The sequence below is a fragment of the Heloderma suspectum genome, chromosome 5 (assembly GCF_057233095.1).
Source record: "Heloderma suspectum isolate Gila_16-S chromosome 5, 16-S_ref, whole genome shotgun sequence".
NCBI lineage: Eukaryota > Metazoa > Chordata > Lepidosauria > Squamata > Helodermatidae > Heloderma > Heloderma suspectum.
Genome location: NC_139462.1, coordinates 28723997 through 28744064, shown reverse-complemented (window position 1 = coordinate 28744064; position 20068 = coordinate 28723997). Strand labels below are relative to the sequence as shown.

The 20068-nt window shown below is 47.8% G+C and overlaps 1 protein-coding gene across 7 annotated transcripts in view; it reads right to left on the bottom strand.

Annotated features, from left to right (window-relative positions):
• Positions 1–15844, bottom strand: part of SMARCAD1 (SNF2 related chromatin remodeling ATPase with DExD box 1) — a 64865-nt gene extending 49021 nt beyond the window's left edge. For 5 of the 7 annotated variants that reach the window (XR_014791978.1, XR_014791979.1, XM_084855635.1 and 2 more), the window contains exons 1-3: positions 15501–15844; positions 14859–14879; positions 12622–12952 (exon numbers count right to left, since the gene is read on the bottom strand). Coding sequence is in view for 5 of the 7 variants with exons in the window: in XM_084855635.1 (XP_084711761.1) it covers positions 12622–12868 (247 nt within the window). In the remaining 2 variants the exon portion in view is untranslated. Of the gene's footprint in view, positions 1–12621; positions 14820–14858; positions 14880–15500 lie in introns of those variants that run through there. The other 2 variants (XM_084855636.1, XM_084855637.1) reach the window with 2 other exon arrangements.
• Positions 15845–20068: the final 4224 nt, after the last annotated feature.

Below are 20068 nucleotides of genomic sequence, written 5' to 3'. Positions count from 1 at the left end.
ATAATGGTTTCCCCACTGTGTAGAACCTAAACAAAAACAAATAGCAATCTATGGCTCCTTTCAGGACTAGAAATATTCTGACCCTGGAGGCATGCAAGGCTAAATAGGAAAGACAGTAACACATAGAAGAACAGCAGCTGCAGAATGGGACTGCTGCCTGACAAAAGTTTATGGGAAATAAATTTAAAATCTGAAAGTGCTCAAGAGATGCTTAATGGAAATTCCAATAAATCTTGAGCATTTATAACCTCAAGCAACTTACTGACACTGAAAACTACTACACAGCGTGAACTTCGAAGCTGGGAGGTGTGCCATTCCCCCTGAGTTTTAGTCAAAGTTTATTGCCAAATGGCAGCAAGGGCATACAGTTGGAGAGATTTACTGAAGTAGGGGGAGATGCAAATCAAGAAAGAACTTGCAACTTGGAGTGCAGTGGATTTTGAATGAAAAGTGCAGTTCAGAAAGAGATACCAGCTCTATTTAATAGTAAAATGAGGTTATCATGGTTTAATAATCAGGCCATTGGAACACATAGTCCCCCTGCCCCCATTATTCACTGGTCATCTGATCATCACCAAGACTGATTAAAGCTATGCTAAACTCAACAGGAGTACCCAATAAGCCAGGGTGGAGCAACAGTCAGCCATCACACTGAACCAGCTAGAAGGGGTGGGGAACAGAGCAGCACAAGGAGCGGGGGCACATGATCACACAGCCTGTTCTCAATCCATAACCCATGTTCATTGACTGTATGCATCAGTCCACAGTATGAAAACCAACTTTCCACTGACCTTAGCCACACAGCTTGACAGTTCAACGGGAAATTCTGATTTCTACCATCCAGTAGCCTTTAACTTGTTTGTTTAAGATTCAGCAAGACCTCATGCTTCATATAAAATATTAAAATAATTATTCCAAGCAAATTCTATAAATATATATATGCTTGGAATTAAGGCTACTTTTGTTATTCAGAAGAAATAGGCAGGAGGTAGAAAATGGGGATCTGATTCAGGTACATGGTGAGCTGTGGAACATAGCTGCTGTGTTACGTATGGGTGGGGAAAGAGTTTGAAAAGCCCTCTATAGAATTTTGGACTGTGACTAGTTAAAATAAATGAGTGAAAGAAACACTGAAGGCAGATAGGAAGACAAGCACCAGTTGTTTATTCACATTCATTAATGGGAAGTGCTAGGACAAATAAGAAAAGCAATGCCATGTACCGTGCCATGCTGTAAATTACAAAACGAAGCATGCTGCCTAAACTATCAACAAATACTGACAATAATATCTCGGAAAATTTTCCTGTAGGTGCCAATACTCGAAAAGTCTTTCCTGATAAGTTGTGCTGATCATTCAAAAACATGCTACTTGCGATTCTTTCTTCCTAGAAACCGTTTACCAAATATACAGAGGAAATCAGTAAACACTGTAACAAATGAACAAGCCACTCACTACAGCGGGGAAATACCAAACAAACCAGTCAAGTGTCAGCTTTCTACATGAATGCAAATGAGGCTGCCTTGTATCAAACCATTGGTCCAACTAGCCCAGTATTATATACTCTAATACAATACTTTCCAAGGATTAAAACAGAGGTCATTCCAGCCCTGCTGCCTGAGATCCTTTTAGGTAGAGGTGTGTGAACTGACCCCATGACGTTCAACATGTCAACAATGTGCTCTACCACACTCCCTCCAAATACAGAGTCAGCAGATAAAAGTTTTGTGTGAAAACTGCAAGTTAAACAGCTCTGTTCAAATCTTATCCCAATAAATTGTGGTGTGCATTTCAGGGCATATCACAGGATCAGTGTTTGTTAGCCACCTGGTGAGGAAACAAAATTCAAAAGGGTGAGGTAAAAAAAAGAAGTGTAAATAAACAAAAGTGTTGACGCCTGTTTAAGATTCCAACTTGTTTCAAAGATGTTAACCATATTTTCCTGGTTTGGACAAGACAGGAAACTACAGTTAATTGGAAACTTCTGCATTTCATTCTGGCGCGCCAAGATATGATTGTTCAAATGCAACCATCGGCAAACCCTTGTTTGACAAAGTGTAGCTGAAACATTCTTATTACAGTGGCTGATTCAAGAATTAAACCAGATGAGGTCTCACCAGCAAATGAGGAGCAGAGAAGCTTTATTTTCATTATTAAAATTATATCCCACCTTTCCACTAAAATAGCTCTCAAGGCAGCTAGAAATAAAATACCAAAAAGGAAAAAAAGAAAGACATTAGAACTCTTCAATTAAACACACATCCAATAAAACACAAATAAAATTAAAAGACAAGTAAAAGAACATCAACAAGAAAGAAATAACAGCACCCACCAGACTAAAAACCCAATTGGGCAGCAAATCAACTTAGGTGCCAAAAGCCTGTCAGAGTAAAAATATATTTGCCTGCCAGTGGAAGGATAACAGAGTAGGAGCTAATCTGGCCTCCCTTGGCAATGAGTTCTGCTAACAAATGTGCTCCTCTAGGCACACGTACAAATTTGTGCATGTTCTCAGGACACACATTTGTTAAGGGACCTTTTAAACCTGGCAATAGTGTGTCTTGTCATCAGGGAACTCAATGATTCACTCTTCCTTTCTTTCTTTCTCTTTCTTTCTTTCTTTCTCTTTCTTTCTTTCTTTCTCTTTCTTTCTTTCTCTCTCTCTCTCTCTCTCTCTCTCTCTCACACACACACACACACACACACACGCACACAACCTTACATACATAAGCTGCAGAGCTTTTAGGCAAGATTGCTTTGTGCTGCCAGTTTTCTGCCCATTCCATTTTCCCACCCTTGTCTAGCTTTGCTCAGGCAGAGATTTTTAAAACGACCTCCCCCAGTGTTGCCAACTATCACAGGAGCCTACATTACTTGCCTTACTGCTAAGCAGCCTACTGTCAGGGTGGAAACTGAGCCAATAGAGCCCCAGAGCAGTTCTGATTCTGAGGAGGAACAGCAATCTGTGGGAGAGGAGCTCGCTCATCTCTCACAAGCACAGCAGCTGGCAGAGACTCCTCCTGCCGGCATTCCTGGGATAAATAGTGGCCCTGGCAGTGAGAGAGCGCTGGAGGGGGGCTTGCTGGACGCTCGGCGCAGACGCAGGGAGCGACGACAGATGGAGGGCGCCAAAAGGAGGCATAGTGCTTGTTTGGCATGCAAACAACAGTCGTGTCCCGAGGACCCAAGGGAAAGAGGGAGGATCTCTCCCTAGCCCGTAAGTTCAGGGTCTTCCCGTGATTCTCCTTCAAACGGGGACCAACTGCCTTACCTGGAGTTTAGACTACTCAGCTATCTTTCCCCAGTGCTGTTCCTTGCTTTGGCGCTAGCAACTAGTATTCTGAAAGAATCATAAAGTAATAAACAATTATTAATTGGAAAGAATTCTTCGTCGTCTGTGTCCTGAGTTGGCTATCGGTGGGGACTGCAAGAGGCAGCTAGGGCACTACTGAAAGCTTGGTCCCCGTTCCTCTTTTTTCTCTCTCTGCTCCTACTGCCTCTGGAGGCTGCCATGGACCCGGCGGTGCAAGCGCTGGTGCAAGAGAACCAGGCTCTTCGTGATCAAGTGGCTCAACTGACGACTGCCGTACAAAGTCTGCAAGCTGCGGTTCAACCCCCCCCACCTCCCATTCCCCACCGCTGCAAGTGCCTGGTGGCTCTCCCAGAGAAGTTTTCTGGTGAGAAAGGACTTTTTCAGATTTTCCGGGCCCAATCGGAGCTGTACATGCGCCTACGACCAGAGGATTTCCTGACAGAACAGGCTCGTGTGGGCTTCATCATTAACCTACTTTCAGGCGTGGCAGCTAAATGGGCTTCGGGACTTCTTCTCGCTAATGACCCCCTGCTCAGGGACTATCAAGGTTTCATGACAGCGATGGCCAGTTTTTTCGATGACCCCCTGCGCACGCAGACGGCTTCCCGAGAGATTCAAAGCCTCAGGCAGGGCAAGGACTCAGTTTCCACCTACGCAACAACTTTTCACTTGCTGATGCAGGATTTACAGTGGAATGATGCTGCGCTGCTGGCTCAGTTTTTGGACGGTTTGAACGATGAGATCTTGGATGAGTTAGCACACACGCCTAGCCCACCTACTTTGGAGGACCTCATCCAGACCTGCCTCCAGATAGATGGAGGGGCGCCGGCAGACCCGGAGGGGCGCCGGGGGCCGAGATTTCCCTCCTCCCATTTCCCCATGTTTGCTGCCCCCTCCCCCACATTGGGGGCGGAGGAGACCCCGATGCAGTTGGGAGCTACCTGAGCACCGCTGCCCCTGGAGGTACTAGAGCGGCAGCGCATGGGGCGCCAATGCTTTCGGTGTGGAAAGCTGGGACATTTCGCCAAAACCTGCCGCGCTAGACCTGCAGCCCCACTGCCTCCCCCTCCTCTCCTTCCTCCTCCTCCTCGTCCCCAGGCCTGACTAGGCTGCCCCCCAAGCCTGTTGGGGGTCTCCAGTGTGGGGGTTGGTTCCTCACCAGGTGGGTGCCTTCTGCAACCCCCCTCCCTCCCATCTGCTATTGCATGTTCACCTCCGCTCCTCCCAGCGGGGTGTGGTGGAGGCCATAGCTTTAGTGGACTCTGGGGCTATGACCAGTTTCATGGATGAAACGTTCGCTCTCTTACACAGGATTCCTACCCTGCCTCTTCCTGCCCCCTTGGCAGTGGAGACCATCAATGGGCTTCCTCCTTCTTTGGGTGCCGTGACCCGGATTACAGCTCCACTCTTCGTTTGCTTCTGGCAGTTCTTCAGCTACCGTGATCCTCCCAGAGAAGTATGCGGCTTTTCGGGATGTTTTCGACAAGAAGGAGGCCGACCAGCTCCCCCCCCCCCACCGCCCCTTTGACTGTGACATTAACCTCATTCCTGGGGCGACCATCCCCGCTGGCCGCCTGTATTCGATGTCGGAGCCGGAGCTTCGAGCTCTGCGCGAGTTTTTGGACACAAACCTCAGACGTGGCTTCATTCGCCCCTCCTCCTCCCCCACCTGTGCCCCTACCATGTTTGTGCGCAAGAAATCAGGCAAACTCTGCCCGGTGCGTGATTTCAGAGCTTTGAATTCGGTCTCCATCCCTGACAAGTACCCCCTCCCCCTCATACCGGAGATTCTGGAGCGCCTGGGGTGAGCCAAGATTTTCACAAAGTTGGATCTGCGTGGTGCCTACAATCTGATTCGCATCCGGGAGGGGGATGAGTGGAAGACCTGTTTCGGCACCCGGTACGGAGCATATGAATACCTAGTGATGCCGTCTGGGCTCGCCTGCGGGGCCCCCCCCCCATTTTCACGTTTTATGAATGCCATCTTCCAGGACTATTTGGACACTTTGCTCATTGTGTATCGCGATGATTTACTTATATTTTCTGAGGACCTCCATGCCCCTCAGCATCATGTCTCCGCCATCCTCCAGCACCTCCGCAAGAACCATCTGTATGCCAAGCTGGAGAAATGTGCGTTTGACCTAACCTCTTTGGACTATCCTGGCTACATTATCTCAGCTGACAGTATCAGGATGGATCCTGAAAAGGTCCAGGCTGTCCTCTCCCGGCAGGCTCCATCCACCAAGAAGGACTTGCAACATTTTCTGGGTTTGCTAATTTTTACAGAAAGTTCCTGCCCAGCTTTGCTTGGCTGACATCTCCTCTCACGGACCTCCTTAAAGGCAGGAAATCTCCTTTTCATTGGACGGCATCTGCCCAACAGGCTTTCGAGGAACTTAAGATGCTTTTTAGTTCTGAGCCGATCCTGTTACATCCCGACCCGAGGAAGCCTTTTGTGGTGCAAACTGATGCCTCTGACTCTGCGGTGCGGGCGGTGCTTTTTCAGCCAAATCGGGCGGGCAGCGGGTTGCAGTCCTGCACCTACCACTCCAGGAAGCTGAACATGTCTGAGAGGAATTATACCATCTGGGAGAAGGAACTGTTGGCCATCAAGTCCGCTATGAAGACCTGGCATCATCTTCTGGAGGGGGCACAGCACCCAGTTGAAGTTAGAACCGACCATCGCAACCTGGAACATCTTCAGACAGCCCGTGCCTTAAACCAGCGGCAGATTAGGTGGTCGCTTCATTTTCCCCGGTTCCACCTTAAGATTTGCCATGTGAAGGCCTCCGACAACCTACAAGCAGATGCTCTTTCTCGTAAGCCGGACCTCCAGCCAGGGGGTGAGGGAAATCCCCCCCCTCTGATTCTTCCCCCCCAGAGCCTGGCGGCAGCTGCGGTACCTCACTCTTGGGAGGAACTTATTCACTCTGAACAGGCTCAGGATGCTATTGTCCGCACAAAAGTGGAGGAATTGGGGCTAGCCTCTGGCCTCCCCCAATCTCCCCCCTTCTCTTTGCGAGGTGGCCTGCTTTACCATTCCGGCCGGGTCTATGTGCCTTCTAGACCCCTCCACGAGAAGGTACTCCATCAGTGCCACGACTCCCCCACCACTGGGCATTTTGGCTTCGCCAAGACCCTGCACGGAGTGACGCGGGATTTCTGGTGGCCTCAGGTGTGTCGGCACGTCAAGACCTATGTCGCCTCCTGCCCTACCTGCCAGCAGGCGAAGGCCCCCTCAGGCAAGCCCACAGGCTTGCTTCACCCCTGCCTAACCCCTCAGGACCTTGGAAACTGCTCTCCCTTGACTTCATCACTGACTTGCCTCCCTCACATGGTAAGAACACTATTCTGGTGGTGGTGGATTTGTTTTCTAAGATGGCCCATTTCATCCCCTGCTTTGGGTTGCCCACAGTCAGGGAGACGGTGGAGGTTTTTTTGGTGCATGTTTTCCGGCTCCACGGATGGCCCGAGGGTCTCATTTTGGATAGGGGGCCCCAATTCACTGCCCATTTCTGGAGGGAACTACTTGGGCTTCTCCATGTGACGCTCTGTCTTTCCTCCAACCAGCATCCACAGACGGACGGTCAGACCAAGCACACCAATGCGACTCTGGAGCAATATTTGTGCTGTTATGTCAATTACCAGCAAGATGACTGGTTTTCCTTGCTGCCTCTCACAGAATTTGCTTATAACAATGCCTGCCATGCTTCCACCCGCCAAACTCCATTTTTTGCCAATTTTGGTTACCACCCCAAGGCTTTCCCGTCCACCCTAGCTCCCTCTTCGTTGCCGGCGGCCCATGACTTTTTAGAGGAGTTACGAGCAGTACACCACCTCTTACGAGACTCCCTCGAGCAAGCCAAGACAGCCTACAAGGCCTCTGCAGACCAACGGCGCCAGCCGGGTCCATCTCTGCAACCGGGGGACTGGGTTTGGTTGTCCACCCAATACCTCCCCTCTCACTCGCCCGCAAGGAAGTTCGCGCCTTGCCGCACGAGGCCTTTCCAGATTATGGCCTAGATGCTGTTGCTTTTCGCCTGGCTCTCCCCCCCTCATGAAGATCCATCCTGTTTTTCATTGGTCCTTGCTGTCCCCCCTGGTTTCTGGCAACCCTCATCGCTCGGCCGGCTCCCCCCCGCAGCCAGTGCTGGTGGAGGGGGAGGAGGAGTTTGAGGTCACAGAGATTCTGGATTCCCGCCTTTCTCGCGGCCGCCTGCAATATCTGGTGGACTGGAAGGGGTACGGGCCAGATGAGCGATCCTGGGAACCCACGGAAAATGTGCATGCTCCGTTGCTGCTGAGGCGCTTCCACCAGCTGTACCCCCACAAACCCGGGGCCCCAGGGGAGGAGCATGAGGGGGGGCCTCATAGGAGCGAGGAAACTGAGCCAATAGAGCCCCAGAGCAGTTCTGATTCTGAGGAGGAACAGCAATCCGTGGGAGAGGAGCTCACTCATCTCTCACAAGCACAGCAGCTGGCAGAGATTCCTCCTGCCAGCATTCCTGGGATAGATAGTGACCCTGGCAGTGAGAGAGCACTGGAGGGGGGCTTGCTGGATGCTCGGCGCAGATGCAGGGAGCGACGACAGATGGAGGGCGCTGAAAGGAGGTGTGGCGCTCGTTTGGCATGCAAAGAACGGTCGCGTCCCGAGGACCCAAGGGAAAAAGGGAGGATCTCTCCCTAGCCCATAAGTTCAGGGTCTTCCCGTGATTCTCCTTCAAACGGGGACCAACTGCCTTACCTGGAGCTTAGACTACTCAGCTATCTTTCCCCAGTGCTGTTCCTTGCTTTGGCACTAGCAACTAGTATTCTGAAAGAGTCATAAAGGAATAAAGTCTTGGAAAGAATTCCTCATTGTCTGTGTCCTGAGTTGGATATTGGTGGGGACTGCAAGAGGCAGCTAGGGTGCTCCTGACACCTACGAACAGTTCCAAAGCCTGAGAACAGCCACCAGGAAAGCCCTCTCCCATACGCCAATCAAGTGTGCCTCTGAAAGCGGCGGGACTGAGAAAGGACTTGGACAGGCTCATTCCAAGTTTGCCACCAACATAGCTACAGCTGTTGTCCCGCTTGCTTCACCACCCCAAGCTCTCTGGAAAACCAAGAAGTTTGTTTGGCTCTACTCAGTGGGAGAGGGTGCTCAGGGGTGATTGTGTCAGCTGCCCAGCCCATTTCCCCATTCCAGAAGTCAACCAGGGCTTCAACAGAATTGCCTGCGAAGGCAACAGGAAAATCCTCCAACAGCCATCAGGAAGCCATTTGAATCCATCCGCCTTCTGGGGCAGACCATCTTAATCAGCTCCCTAGCCTTGCATTAGCTCCAAGTCCCAGTAAGTATAAACCTCGCCAGGTAGTGAACTGTCCATGACAACTGTAGGAGGTCCCTCCACACCCAGATCACCATCATATCACCCAACACAGAAAACCAGATCTGTGAATGAGCAGGCTGGTGCAGCTGGGAAAGATTTGCCCCACCTTTGTCTAGCCAGGTCTCCAGGATACAAGCCAGGTCAACTTGCTCATCCAAGATCAAGTCTGGGATGGCTGTTTTCCCATTCACCAACCTGATATTCAACAGCAATACCTCCAGCCTAGAGGGACTGCTCCCAAGAGCACTCAGGCTCTCTGAATTAGAAGGAAGTCTGGGAGCAACAAATACCCTGTTCCCTTCCCTTTTAGTGACCGAACTCCCTGATCTGACAAGCACTGGGAGAATTCTCACAAGAGAGGTTCTATCTCCACTGAATAAAAGATTCACTGTATATATTTTGCACAATTTTCTTTTTTATGTATAGAGGAAATATCTTTAAAATATTCCCATCCAAGGTCTTTCTTACAACCAACACCCATGACAGTTTGAGGTTAACAGCACACAATCCTATGCATCTCTATTCATAAATACATTCTGTTGAGTTCAATGGAGCTTACTCCCAAGTAAGTAGGTATAGGATTGCAGCCTTAATATGGGAATAAAGGAAAATGGACATTGGACAATTTTGTCTTCTTTTTTCTTTCTAGTGTTGCGCTGTTCTGCTTCACTCTGTCTTAGCTCAGTCATGACCTCACAAAAAATCAAAGTAGCAAACAAAATTGAAATGCCCACGACTGATACATCAAAGTAAGGTTTAATCGTAACTGGACAGAAAAAAGTCCTATTTAAATGTTAAAAATCCCCCCCCCCTTTTAAAGGACCCAACTTGCTACATTGTCTTAACTCCTCTGCCTTGCTTGGCTCAACTCCACCACCACATAAGCAAAGCACAACAACAGTCTATCTAGCTACGTTGTCATTTAAGCTGGGGCCAAACACCAACTTATCACCATGAGTGCTGCATGCAACAGGTAAGAACAAGACTCGTCTTTTAGACAAGAACATGCTAATAAGGAATTGTCACCTCTTAAGGATTAGCAAAATATCTTTTTTTTAATAGGCTATGAATTTTCAAGTTTGTGGTACGAATGGTTACTCAAATGATCAAATCATAAAACAAAAAGTGCACATCTGTGCACACACACAAAACTACACATAAATGCAGAACAGAAAATTGCATATACCAGACAGTAGTCATATGCCACTTAAGGCTAGATTGCAAATCCTTGCAGTCACAAAAAGCAATATAGCACCAAGAAGAATCCAATGGTGTTCTCATTTACAAAGGCAAGTCATGGAAAACTGCATCAATGGAAATTGCATTCACTCAATAGATACCCCACTGAAGACAGTAAAACGTCAGCTACTCAAACCGTTTTTTCATAGGTCAGTCTCAAATTCACCCTTCCTGAGCCAATACATAGCACCTCTCTCTCCCCCTCTCTCTCCACTTTCCAGACTAGACTTTCTGAACCTGGTGCTTTTGACATGTATGCGGACTGCAACTCCCATCATTTCCAGCCAGCACACCAGATTGGGGAAGGCAGTTCTAGACCTTTAAACTATTTGAATAGACTAATGGAAAAAAAAATCTGGTTTGTATTTAAGAACTGGCCACAGTAATTCATGCTCTAGTAACCTTGAGACTGGATTACTGCAATGCGTTATATGTTGGGCTTTCAATAAAGATGACCCAATTAGTGCAGAACTAGCTGCCAGAATCCTGATTAGTTTATCCACAATTGCTCATATTACCTACTCTGAAAGAATTACATTGGCTGCCTGTTTGCTTCTGAGCCCAATTTAATGTGCTGATATTTACCTTCAAAGCCCTAAATGGCTTGGGACCTAAAATCCTGAAGGAATGTCTCTTCCCATACTAGTCTGCCCATGCCTTAAGATCTTCTGCAGAGGCCCTTAGCCAAGTACTCTCTTTAGCAGAGGTGTATTATGCACAACAAACTGTGGCAAATTCTTAAAGTGATGGGAGTACCAGACCACCTTACCTGTCTCCTGAGAAACCTGTACGAGGGTCAAGAAGCAACAGTAAGAACCAGACATGGAACAACCGAGTGGTTCAAAATTGGGAAAGGAGTACGACAAGGCTGCATATTGTCACCCTGCTTATTTAACTTATATGCAGAGTACATCATGAGAAATGCCGGGTTGGATGAATCAGAGGTCAGAATTAAGATTGCCGGGAGAATTATCAACAACCTCCGATATGCAGATGATACCACCCTAATGGCAGAAAGCAAAGAGGATCTAAAGATCCTCTTGTTGAGGGTGAAAGAAGGGAGTGCAAAAGCTGGTTTGAAACTCAACATTAAGAAAACTAAGATCATGGCATCTGGCCCCATCACTTCCTGGCATATAGAAGGGGAAGAAATGGAAGCAGTGACAGATTTTACTTTCTTGGGCTCCAAGATCACGGCAGACGGTGACTATAGCCATGAAATTAAGACGCTTGCTCCTTGGGAGGAAAGCTATGGCAAACCTAGACAGCATAGTAAGAAGCAGAGACATCACCTTGCCGACAAAGGTCCGTCTAATCAAAGCTATGGTTTTCCCAGTAGTAATGTATGGCTGTGAGAGCTGGACTATAAGGAAGGCTGAGTGCTGAAGAATTGATGCTTTCGAACTGTGGTGCTGGAGAAGACTCTTACGAGTGCCCTGGACTGCAAGGAGGTCAAATCAGTCCATCCTCAAGGAAATCAACCCTGACTGCTCATTGGGAGGACAGATACTGAAGCTGAAGCTCAAATATTTTGGCCACCTAATGCGAAGAGAAAACTTTCTGGAAAAGACCCTGATGCTGGGAAAGATTGGAGGCAAAAGGAGAAGGGGACGGTAGAGGATGAGATGGCTCGATAGCATCACCGATGCAATGAATATGAACTTGAGCACGCTCCGGGAGCGAGCGCAGGACAGGAAGGCCTGGCGTGCTATGGTCCATGAGGTCATGAAGAGTCGGACACGACTGAATGACTGAACAACAACAAATTATGCATTTACAAAGGAGAGGACCCTTTTTGTGGTGGCAATCGAACTCTGGAATGCGTTCCCCAAAGAGGCTTGACTGCTGCTGACACTAAAAACTTATTGGCACCAGATTAAGATCTTCCTCCCTTCTTAGTAGACCTGGAATTTTAGATGAAATTCCATTCAGTTTTTATGCTTTTATTCTGTTCTTAAAATCTGCTTAATTGCTGTGTTCTAGTCCATTGTGCTTATTCGCTGTTTTTATTATAATATATTTTTATGTTTGTATAAGTAGCTTTATTCACATTTTCATGCACCATTCTGGAATCCTCTAAATGAAGGGCATGGCTGGCTGGGGAATGCTGGGAATTGTAGGCCTTTTTCTGTCTAAACATGAATAGGAGTGCACCCTTAGAAATATTTTAAATAAATCAACACACACCAGACAAGGACTTCAGAAAACACTGCCAATCATGTCAGGATAATTAAACATAAAGAACATAACATTAAAAAGCCCTGCTGGATCAGACTGAAGATGTATCTAGTCCCTCATTCTATTTTCTACAATGGCCCCAAAGCTGCTTTTCACCAGCAACCGGTATTCAGAGATCTGTTCACATTAAGCTACAAAAGTTGTTTCACTATACAGACTTTCCTCCATTTTATTGTACTTATGTTTATACATTAACAAGAAGTAGTCAACTCAGCAAAAAATTAAGGAACAAGTTCCGCAATTCACAGCACAGTTTACACCTTGGATGAGCTTAACCTTCTCCGCAACTTTGAGAAGTTTGAACTGTATATAATTAATAAAATACTTCAATTAAAGTTTTTTTTTAAAAAAACAAACCACAAACTTCTATTTAAACAACCGTGAATTATATGCAATGCAAACTAAAGCTAGACATATATAGCCTTTCTAATAATTTATGAATTAAACAAAACAGAACTTACCAGTTTTCTCTGACACATCAGATACTGGAGTGGCTGGCCTGCTACTATGATCAGTAGCATTGCCATCTTTCCCACCTACAAGAGCAGCATGATGTTCTGAAGCACAAGGAAGTTTAATATCTGTATCTACGGCATCCAAAGCAGCAGAAGTAGCAGCCTCCTCCTGATATGCAGGGGATGGAGCATTCTCTTCCCCAACTTTTGTCTTCTTTTCAAAGCGAAAGCGGTCCAGATTAAACAGACTCATTCTCTTAGCCTTTCGCTTCTACTACAGTTTATGGAGTTCAACTTTACAGTCCGTCGGAATGACAATGGCACCATATAAGTATATCTGGAAAGCAATAAGCAGGGTATGGGTGGAAGAGACATGACAAAGCCATAGAATATGATGGAAGGCCCTTATCTCTGTACCACTTGATACTATTATTGCTTTATGAACTTTATATATGGCTTTATGCTAGCCATAAGACATCAATGCACCTGTGGCATAATCCAAGACAGCAGCAATGGCTACATATCATATTCTTGCATCCTTCCCTATGAAGGATCACAAGGCTTCATCTTGTCAGACTCCTGTTTGAAATGTGTATGAATCACTTGGCAAGACTATATAGGGGTTTGGAGCATATCTACAGATATGCTGATCATGTAAAGATCTACATCTTTCAGTACCTGAAGTTCTGCAGTCTCAGTGTCTGCCTCTAGTACTGGAGCACATAAAAGTAAACCAACTGAAGCAGCATTCAGACACAACTAAAGGAATTATGGCCAAAGGGGGTCACCCATTATATATTCCGGGGGGAGGGGGGATATCAGTCTGTTGTTTTTGCTGTAGAGTTCTGTGACATCTTAAAGGCCAACACATTTATTATGACATAAGTTTTGTAGTACTAACGCTATCTCATGCATTTAGCATTATCTTTGGTTGTCAGATACTGGCCCTATTCATACACAAAAGGGGGAAGGGTAGTTAGGGTAACTATGGAGCAGGTAGGGTTAGGCTAGCCACGACATGCACATCTGTCATATGACCAGGAACCATGTGGCATGCTATGGTTTACTTACCCATACCCGTTTTGTGGTTACCGCATCATCCTCCCACCACCAGTTATCCCAATGGCCGTCGCGCTGGAAAATGGTGCGCGTTGGCCATTCCATTCATCGCTATGTGACAGCAACCACAGAGCCAGCCATACTGTCTAGAGCATCGCCGAAAGTGACAGACGCTCTAGGCTGCTGTCTCTATGGTCCTTGCATTTTCACAAGGAGTGGCCATTTTTACCAATGGAGATCCCACCACACGACATGGTATGCCACCCTGGGTCCCCTTAACCCCACTGTAGAGGGGTGGTTAGCCAGGGTGGTTTCCTAGCCATCGTGGTTGGGATTTTGACCCCACACATGACATACCAAGCCACCTTGGTTCACTCAAAAATGCAAACCACAGTGGTTTAGCATGATGTCTGAACAGGCTCATTATATGTACAATATGTACACTCCTTTTTCTGACTGCTGCCCTGTATTGCTACAAGTTATCTACAGAAGGCTGCCCCATCTAGAGGCTTCAACTGGTGCAAAATGCTGTGTAATGTGGAGTTGGGTCACTAAACTGCAATCTTATACAAGTCTACTCAAAAGTAAGCCCCTCTGAGTTCAATGGAACATGCTCCCAGGTAAGTGTGTACAGGATTTCAGCTTAAGAGTGCACTTCACCAGTACTATGGCATCTTCACTATTACTCTGTGCATAACTGAAGTCATTAGTTCTGAACTATTTATCTTTAAACATCTTGGACCCTCAACATCTCAGCAAGTATTTTCACCATGCTGTTACAGCAAAATATTTAAGATCACCACCTTCTTGACTAAATCAAGTTTGTGCATGCCCATGCAGCTCAGAATCAGTATAAAGTAATTCTTTGTGACAGCACCCCCCACCCCACCCCCAGCTATGGGGCTTCACTTGCCTATACACTCTGCAAATTATAGTGTGCCTTTTAAATGTGTCACTTCAAGCAGCTATGAAGTAGTTTTAGAAGGTTATTTCCTCATGGTTTTTCAGATTGAGGTTTTAGTCTGCCTCAAACTACTGGAACGGACTGAACTAGCAACTCAGCATGAAGTAAAGCCAGAGAAGTATATCTGGACAGATTCCTTCAGGTGCTGTCTCTTCCTCCCCTCCCCTCCCCTCCCCTCCCCTCCCCCACTCCCTTTACATTATTTTAACAACCTGCTCACCATTTGCTTGCAACCAAACTCCTATGACAAGAACATGGGACACCACAGCAACAAAAAAAAGGGAGGGAGAGAGAAAATACATTTTACATTTCCCTCCTACTAAACACACTTTCTCCCCCGCAGCACTCCATTCTCCCTTCATAATGCAGCCAACTTTAATCCCCACCATGCTTTGAGAGCTTACTCTAGATACTCCTCTGCACTCAAAATCCCCCCCCCCGCCCATACACACACACTCTCTCTCTCCCCCTCCGCCCCTCCCTTTTAATAATCACCACACAATAGTGGTGGCCTTTTCCTTCCACCATCTTCTCTCACGGCCTGGAGCGTACATCATCCTCCCCAGCCCCCCCCCCCATAAAAGAATCCAGTTTTGCTGCCTGCCTGCCTTTTCTTACTGAGGAACGCCCCCTCCCCCAATTCCTCTCCCCCCCCCTTTAAACCTCCCACACGCAGCGCCCCCCTCACAACTTCTTCCACACGGGCACAACCCCCTGCCCCGTGGCCGAAGCAAACTGTGGCCGTGGTGGTGGTGGCCGTGGTGGTGGTGGTGGGGGGGAGAGATGCAGACAAAGAGAAGGGGGAGGGGAAGAAACCGGCGCCGCCAGAAGCCTCCTCCCCGCTCCCTCGTTCCTTCCTTACCCCGCCCCCACTCCGATGAGGCGCGAGCCTTCAGAGCGCCGACACCGGCCAGCGGCGACGGCGGCAGAGCGAGCGGACGCCGAGAAGGGGGGAGGGGGGCGCGGCGGCGGCGATTGTGATGACGACGACGACAAGGAGCAAAAGCTACGAGCGAGGCGGCGGCGGCGGCGGCGCCTCAAAGTAGCAAAGAAAGAAAGCACCGCTGGAGGGCTGTGGAAAAAAAAAATAAAGCGGGCGCTTGGTGATGACCTCACGGAGTTTGGCTTTTTCCCAGCATCCTTTTCCTCCTCCTCCTCCTCCTGCAAGCCGAGGAACAATGTTACCTCGATGCGCGCGCAAGGGCCAGGGCAGGCGGGCGGGCGCGCGCACGCAAGAGCGCGCGCGCGCGCGCGCGCCCGCCCGCCTTCCTGCGCGCCCGCCTTCCTGCGCGCCCGCCCTCGCCAGCGGCTTGCGAATTCCGCTCGCCCAAGTCACCGCACGGAGCCCCCGCAGCGCGCACGCGCGTGGCGGCAGCGGGCCGGCCTCGCCAACTCGCGGTCCGGCCGGAAAGGTGCGAGGGCTGCGCGCCCGGGCGCAGTGGAGTCTGGTGGCTCCGGTTTCGCTGGGGCTGCGAATCCTTCCCGGTTTTCAGTAAGAAGCAGGCGGGACGCCGAAGGAGCTATCCAAGGTGCTGAGACCCATCCACCAAATAGGTTCAGCACCTGGGATCGCTCCTTTAGAGTTCTGGCTGGTTCTGACTGAAACCCGGAATGGGTGCGCAGCCCCAACGAAATCGGAGCCACCAGCTTCCACTGGCCAAAGGTGGGCCCTTTTTCCTCTGGTCGGATTGAGCTTGAATTGGTTGCCCTGTATTTGTGCCAGTACAGACTCAAGAACGTGTGATTTAGTGTTGCCAGCTATTTTTCTTGGCCCTGCTCCTGTGTTACTTCGGAGCAGTTACTTCTGAGCAGTGGAGGCCAGTGACTCCGATGTCAGTGGGGCTGTGAATCTGCTCTGGGTTTCAGTCAGAACCAGCCAGAACTCTAAAGGAGCTATTGAAGGTGCTGAACCTATTTGGAGGAGCTTGGATAGCTCCTTTAGAGTTCTAACTGGTTCTGACTGAAAGTCACAATGGATGCACAGCCCCATCGAAACTGGAGCCACCAGACTCCACTGCCTTGGCAGGGTCGACAGGCACACTGGAAGAGTTGAAGGTGCAATCCTATGGATGTTTAGACAGAAAAAAAAAGTCCCACAACTTCCAGCATTCTGGCTGGGGCACACTGGGAACTGTAGGATTTTTTTTCTGTCTAAACTTGCATAGGATTGCACACTGAGAAACCTAAAATTATATCAGAAGTTATATCAGAATCAGAGTGGGGGAAATGAACTGCAAATGTCCGTTGGGATGTGTGGTTGGGAGAGAATAAGAGATCTAAAGCTAAGCAGTCCTGTGGACTTCGCATGCATCAGAAGAAGGGAGAGCATGCTGGGGTGCATATCTTCTATATCCTGTACTGGGAAAAGATAACTATTTTAATGTATTCCTTATGTAACATGAAATCTAGAACATCATTTAAAAACAACAACAGCAAGGGAGGAGATGAGAAAGTTCAACTTCAGACCTTGCAGAAAAGGAGGTTGATTAACCGACCCTAGGTCAAGAGTTCCTGGATAGGATGAAAAAGATCTGCAGTTTCAGTTTGTCACATCATAGTAATGAAAGGACAAACAAATCTGTGCATGTGGAAATTCACTGTTGTACTCCACTCTTAAAGATATAGAACCCCTGTCCTCTATTGCATCTGGTAAACTTACAGTTTCATAATTTGACTTGAAAGCAAATTACAGTGTAACTGTGTAACATGTCATCACATTAGGGAAGTGGGTCCATTCTTGTTTTTAGAGTGGTGGATCAGCTTGACAAATGTTACCTGTACATGTTGTAGTCCAGGCTGAAACAAGCATTGTCCAGGCCAGGGGTGCAAAAAGTGTGGCCCTCCAAGCCATTTCTGGCAGTCCACCAGAACCCCCTGCATCTGCTGCTGCCACTGAAAGAATTGTGGCACTGCCTGGGGTTCCCTGTGCTAGCACTATCAAGAGAATCCATTCCTTATCTCCAGTCTCTGATGAGAGATTAGTGATAAGGAAGGGACTCCCTTGCTAGGGCTAGGAAGGAAAAGCCTGGGGTTTCTCTTGCTAACAATAGTGCTAGCAAGAGAAATTCCAGCCTTTCCCTTGCTAGCAAGGGAACCCTTTCCCTTATCTCTGATCCGAGATAAGGAAAGGATTCCCTCACAAAACCCCAGGCGTGTGTGTGTGTGTGTGTATGTGCACGTGCGTGCATATGTGCATACACATTTGTGTCTGCATCTGCGTGTTTGTGTGCATGTGCTTGTGTTTATGTGAGTGTGCATGCATGTGTGTATGTTTATGGAGCACTTTTTTCAGCTTAGGCTGATATACCAACTGTGCCTTTATCTGGACAGAGATAGCCTAGCTACAGTTATCCATGCTCTGATAACCTCTCATCTGGATTACTGCAATGCATTATACATGGGGCTGCCTTTGAAAATGGTCTGGGAACTTCAGCTAGTCCAAAACAGGGCAGCGAGATTGTTAACGGGGACTGGCCAATGAGATCATATTATGTCAGTACTTTCCCAGCTGCACCGGCTGCCAGTGCAGGCCTTTCCAGGCCTGATTCAAAGTGCTGGCATTAACATTCAAAGCCCTAAATGGCTTGCAGCCAGGTTATCTGAAGGACTGCCCCCTCCCATATGTACCTGCCCAAACCCTAAGATCATCTTCAGGGGGTTCTTCTCCAGGAGCCCCTACCAAAAGAGGTAAGGCAGGTGGCTACCAGGAAAAGAGCATTTTCTGCTGTGGCACCCTGGTTGTGGAACAAACTCCTTAGAGAGGCTTGCCCAGTGCCTATGTTGTACTCTTTCCAAAGCCAGGTGAAGACTTTTTTTATTTTCCTAGGCATTTTTAGCATTTTAGCTTTCCAGTTTTTTAGCTATGCTGTTTAAAATCTGCTACTGTGTTTTAAATATACAGTCAGGGCCAGAAATATTGGAACAAGGATAACTGTTTTGGCAGTTGGCCTCTGTACACCACCACATTGAAGTTGAAAGGAAACACACCCAGATGGGAGTGAAGTCAGGACTTTCAGCTGTAATTCAAGGGGTTTGACAAAAGTGGGGCACTAACCATTCAGGAAGGACAGCCAGTGGCATACACACACCCCTGTCATTGGTGGCTCAGAAGTAATGGAACGAATGGCTGGCAAGCAGCTGCATGGCCAGGTGTGGCCTGTTTCCTGGGTACCCCATGACCAATCAAGCAGGTCCAAGACTTGGAGGTAGTTCTGAGTGTTACATTTGCATTTGGTAGCTGTTCACTGGAACTCCCAACATGAGGTCCAAAGAGGTGCCCATGTGAGTGAAGGAGGCCATCATTAGGCTGAGGAAACAAAATAAACCCATCAGAGAGATAGCAAAAACAGTGGGAGTGGCCAATACAACAGTTTGGAACATCCTGAAAAAGAAGGAATTAACTGGCAAGCTCAGCAACAGCAAAAGGCCTGGCAGACCACGGAAGACAACTAAAGTGGATGACTGCAGAATTCTGCTCATGGTGAAGAGGAACCCTTTCACAACATCTAGCCAGGTCAAGAACGCTCTTGAGGAGGTGGGCATGACATTGTCAACATCTACAGTCAAGAGACGGTTTTATGAATGTAAATACAGAGGCTTCACAACAAGGTGCAAACCACTGGTAACGCTCAAAAACAGAAAGGCCAGATTGCCAGCAAACACCTAAAAAGGCCTACCCAGTTCTGGAATAAGATTCCTTGGACTGATGAAACCAAGATTACCTTGTACCAGAACGATGGGAAGAGTATGAAGAAGGAAAGGAACAGCTCATGATCCAAAGCATGCCACATCATCTGTCAAACATGGTGGAGGCAGTGTTATGGCATGGGCATGTATGGCTGCCAATGGAACTGGGTCACAGGTGTTTATTGATGACCTGACTGCTGATAAAAGCAGCAGGATGAATTCTGAAGTGTATAGGGCTATACTTTCTGCTCAGATTCAGCTGAATGCTGCCAAACTGATAGGACGCCACTTCATATTGCAGATGGATAATGACCCAAAACATGCAGCAAAAGCTACCCAAGAGTTTCTCAAGGCAAAGAAGTGAGATGCTCTTTAATGGCCAAGTCAGTCACCTGATCTCAACCCAATAGAGCATGCTTCTCACTTACTGAAGACAAGATTGAAGGCAGAAAGACCCACAAACAAGCAGCAGCTGAGGGCAGCTGCAGTCAAGGCCTGGCAAAGCATCTTGAGGGAGGAAACTCAGCATTTGGTCATGTCCATGGGTTCCAGACTTCAGGCAGTCATTGACTGCAAAGGATTTTCATCCAGGTATTAAAGGCGATCCTTAAGTTTGAAATGTTGTTGGTTTGTTCCATTACTTATGAGCCACCAACGACAGGTGTGTGTGTATGCCACTGGCTGTCCTTCCTGAATGGTTAGTGCCCCACTTTTGTCACACCCCTTGAATTACAGCTGAAAGTC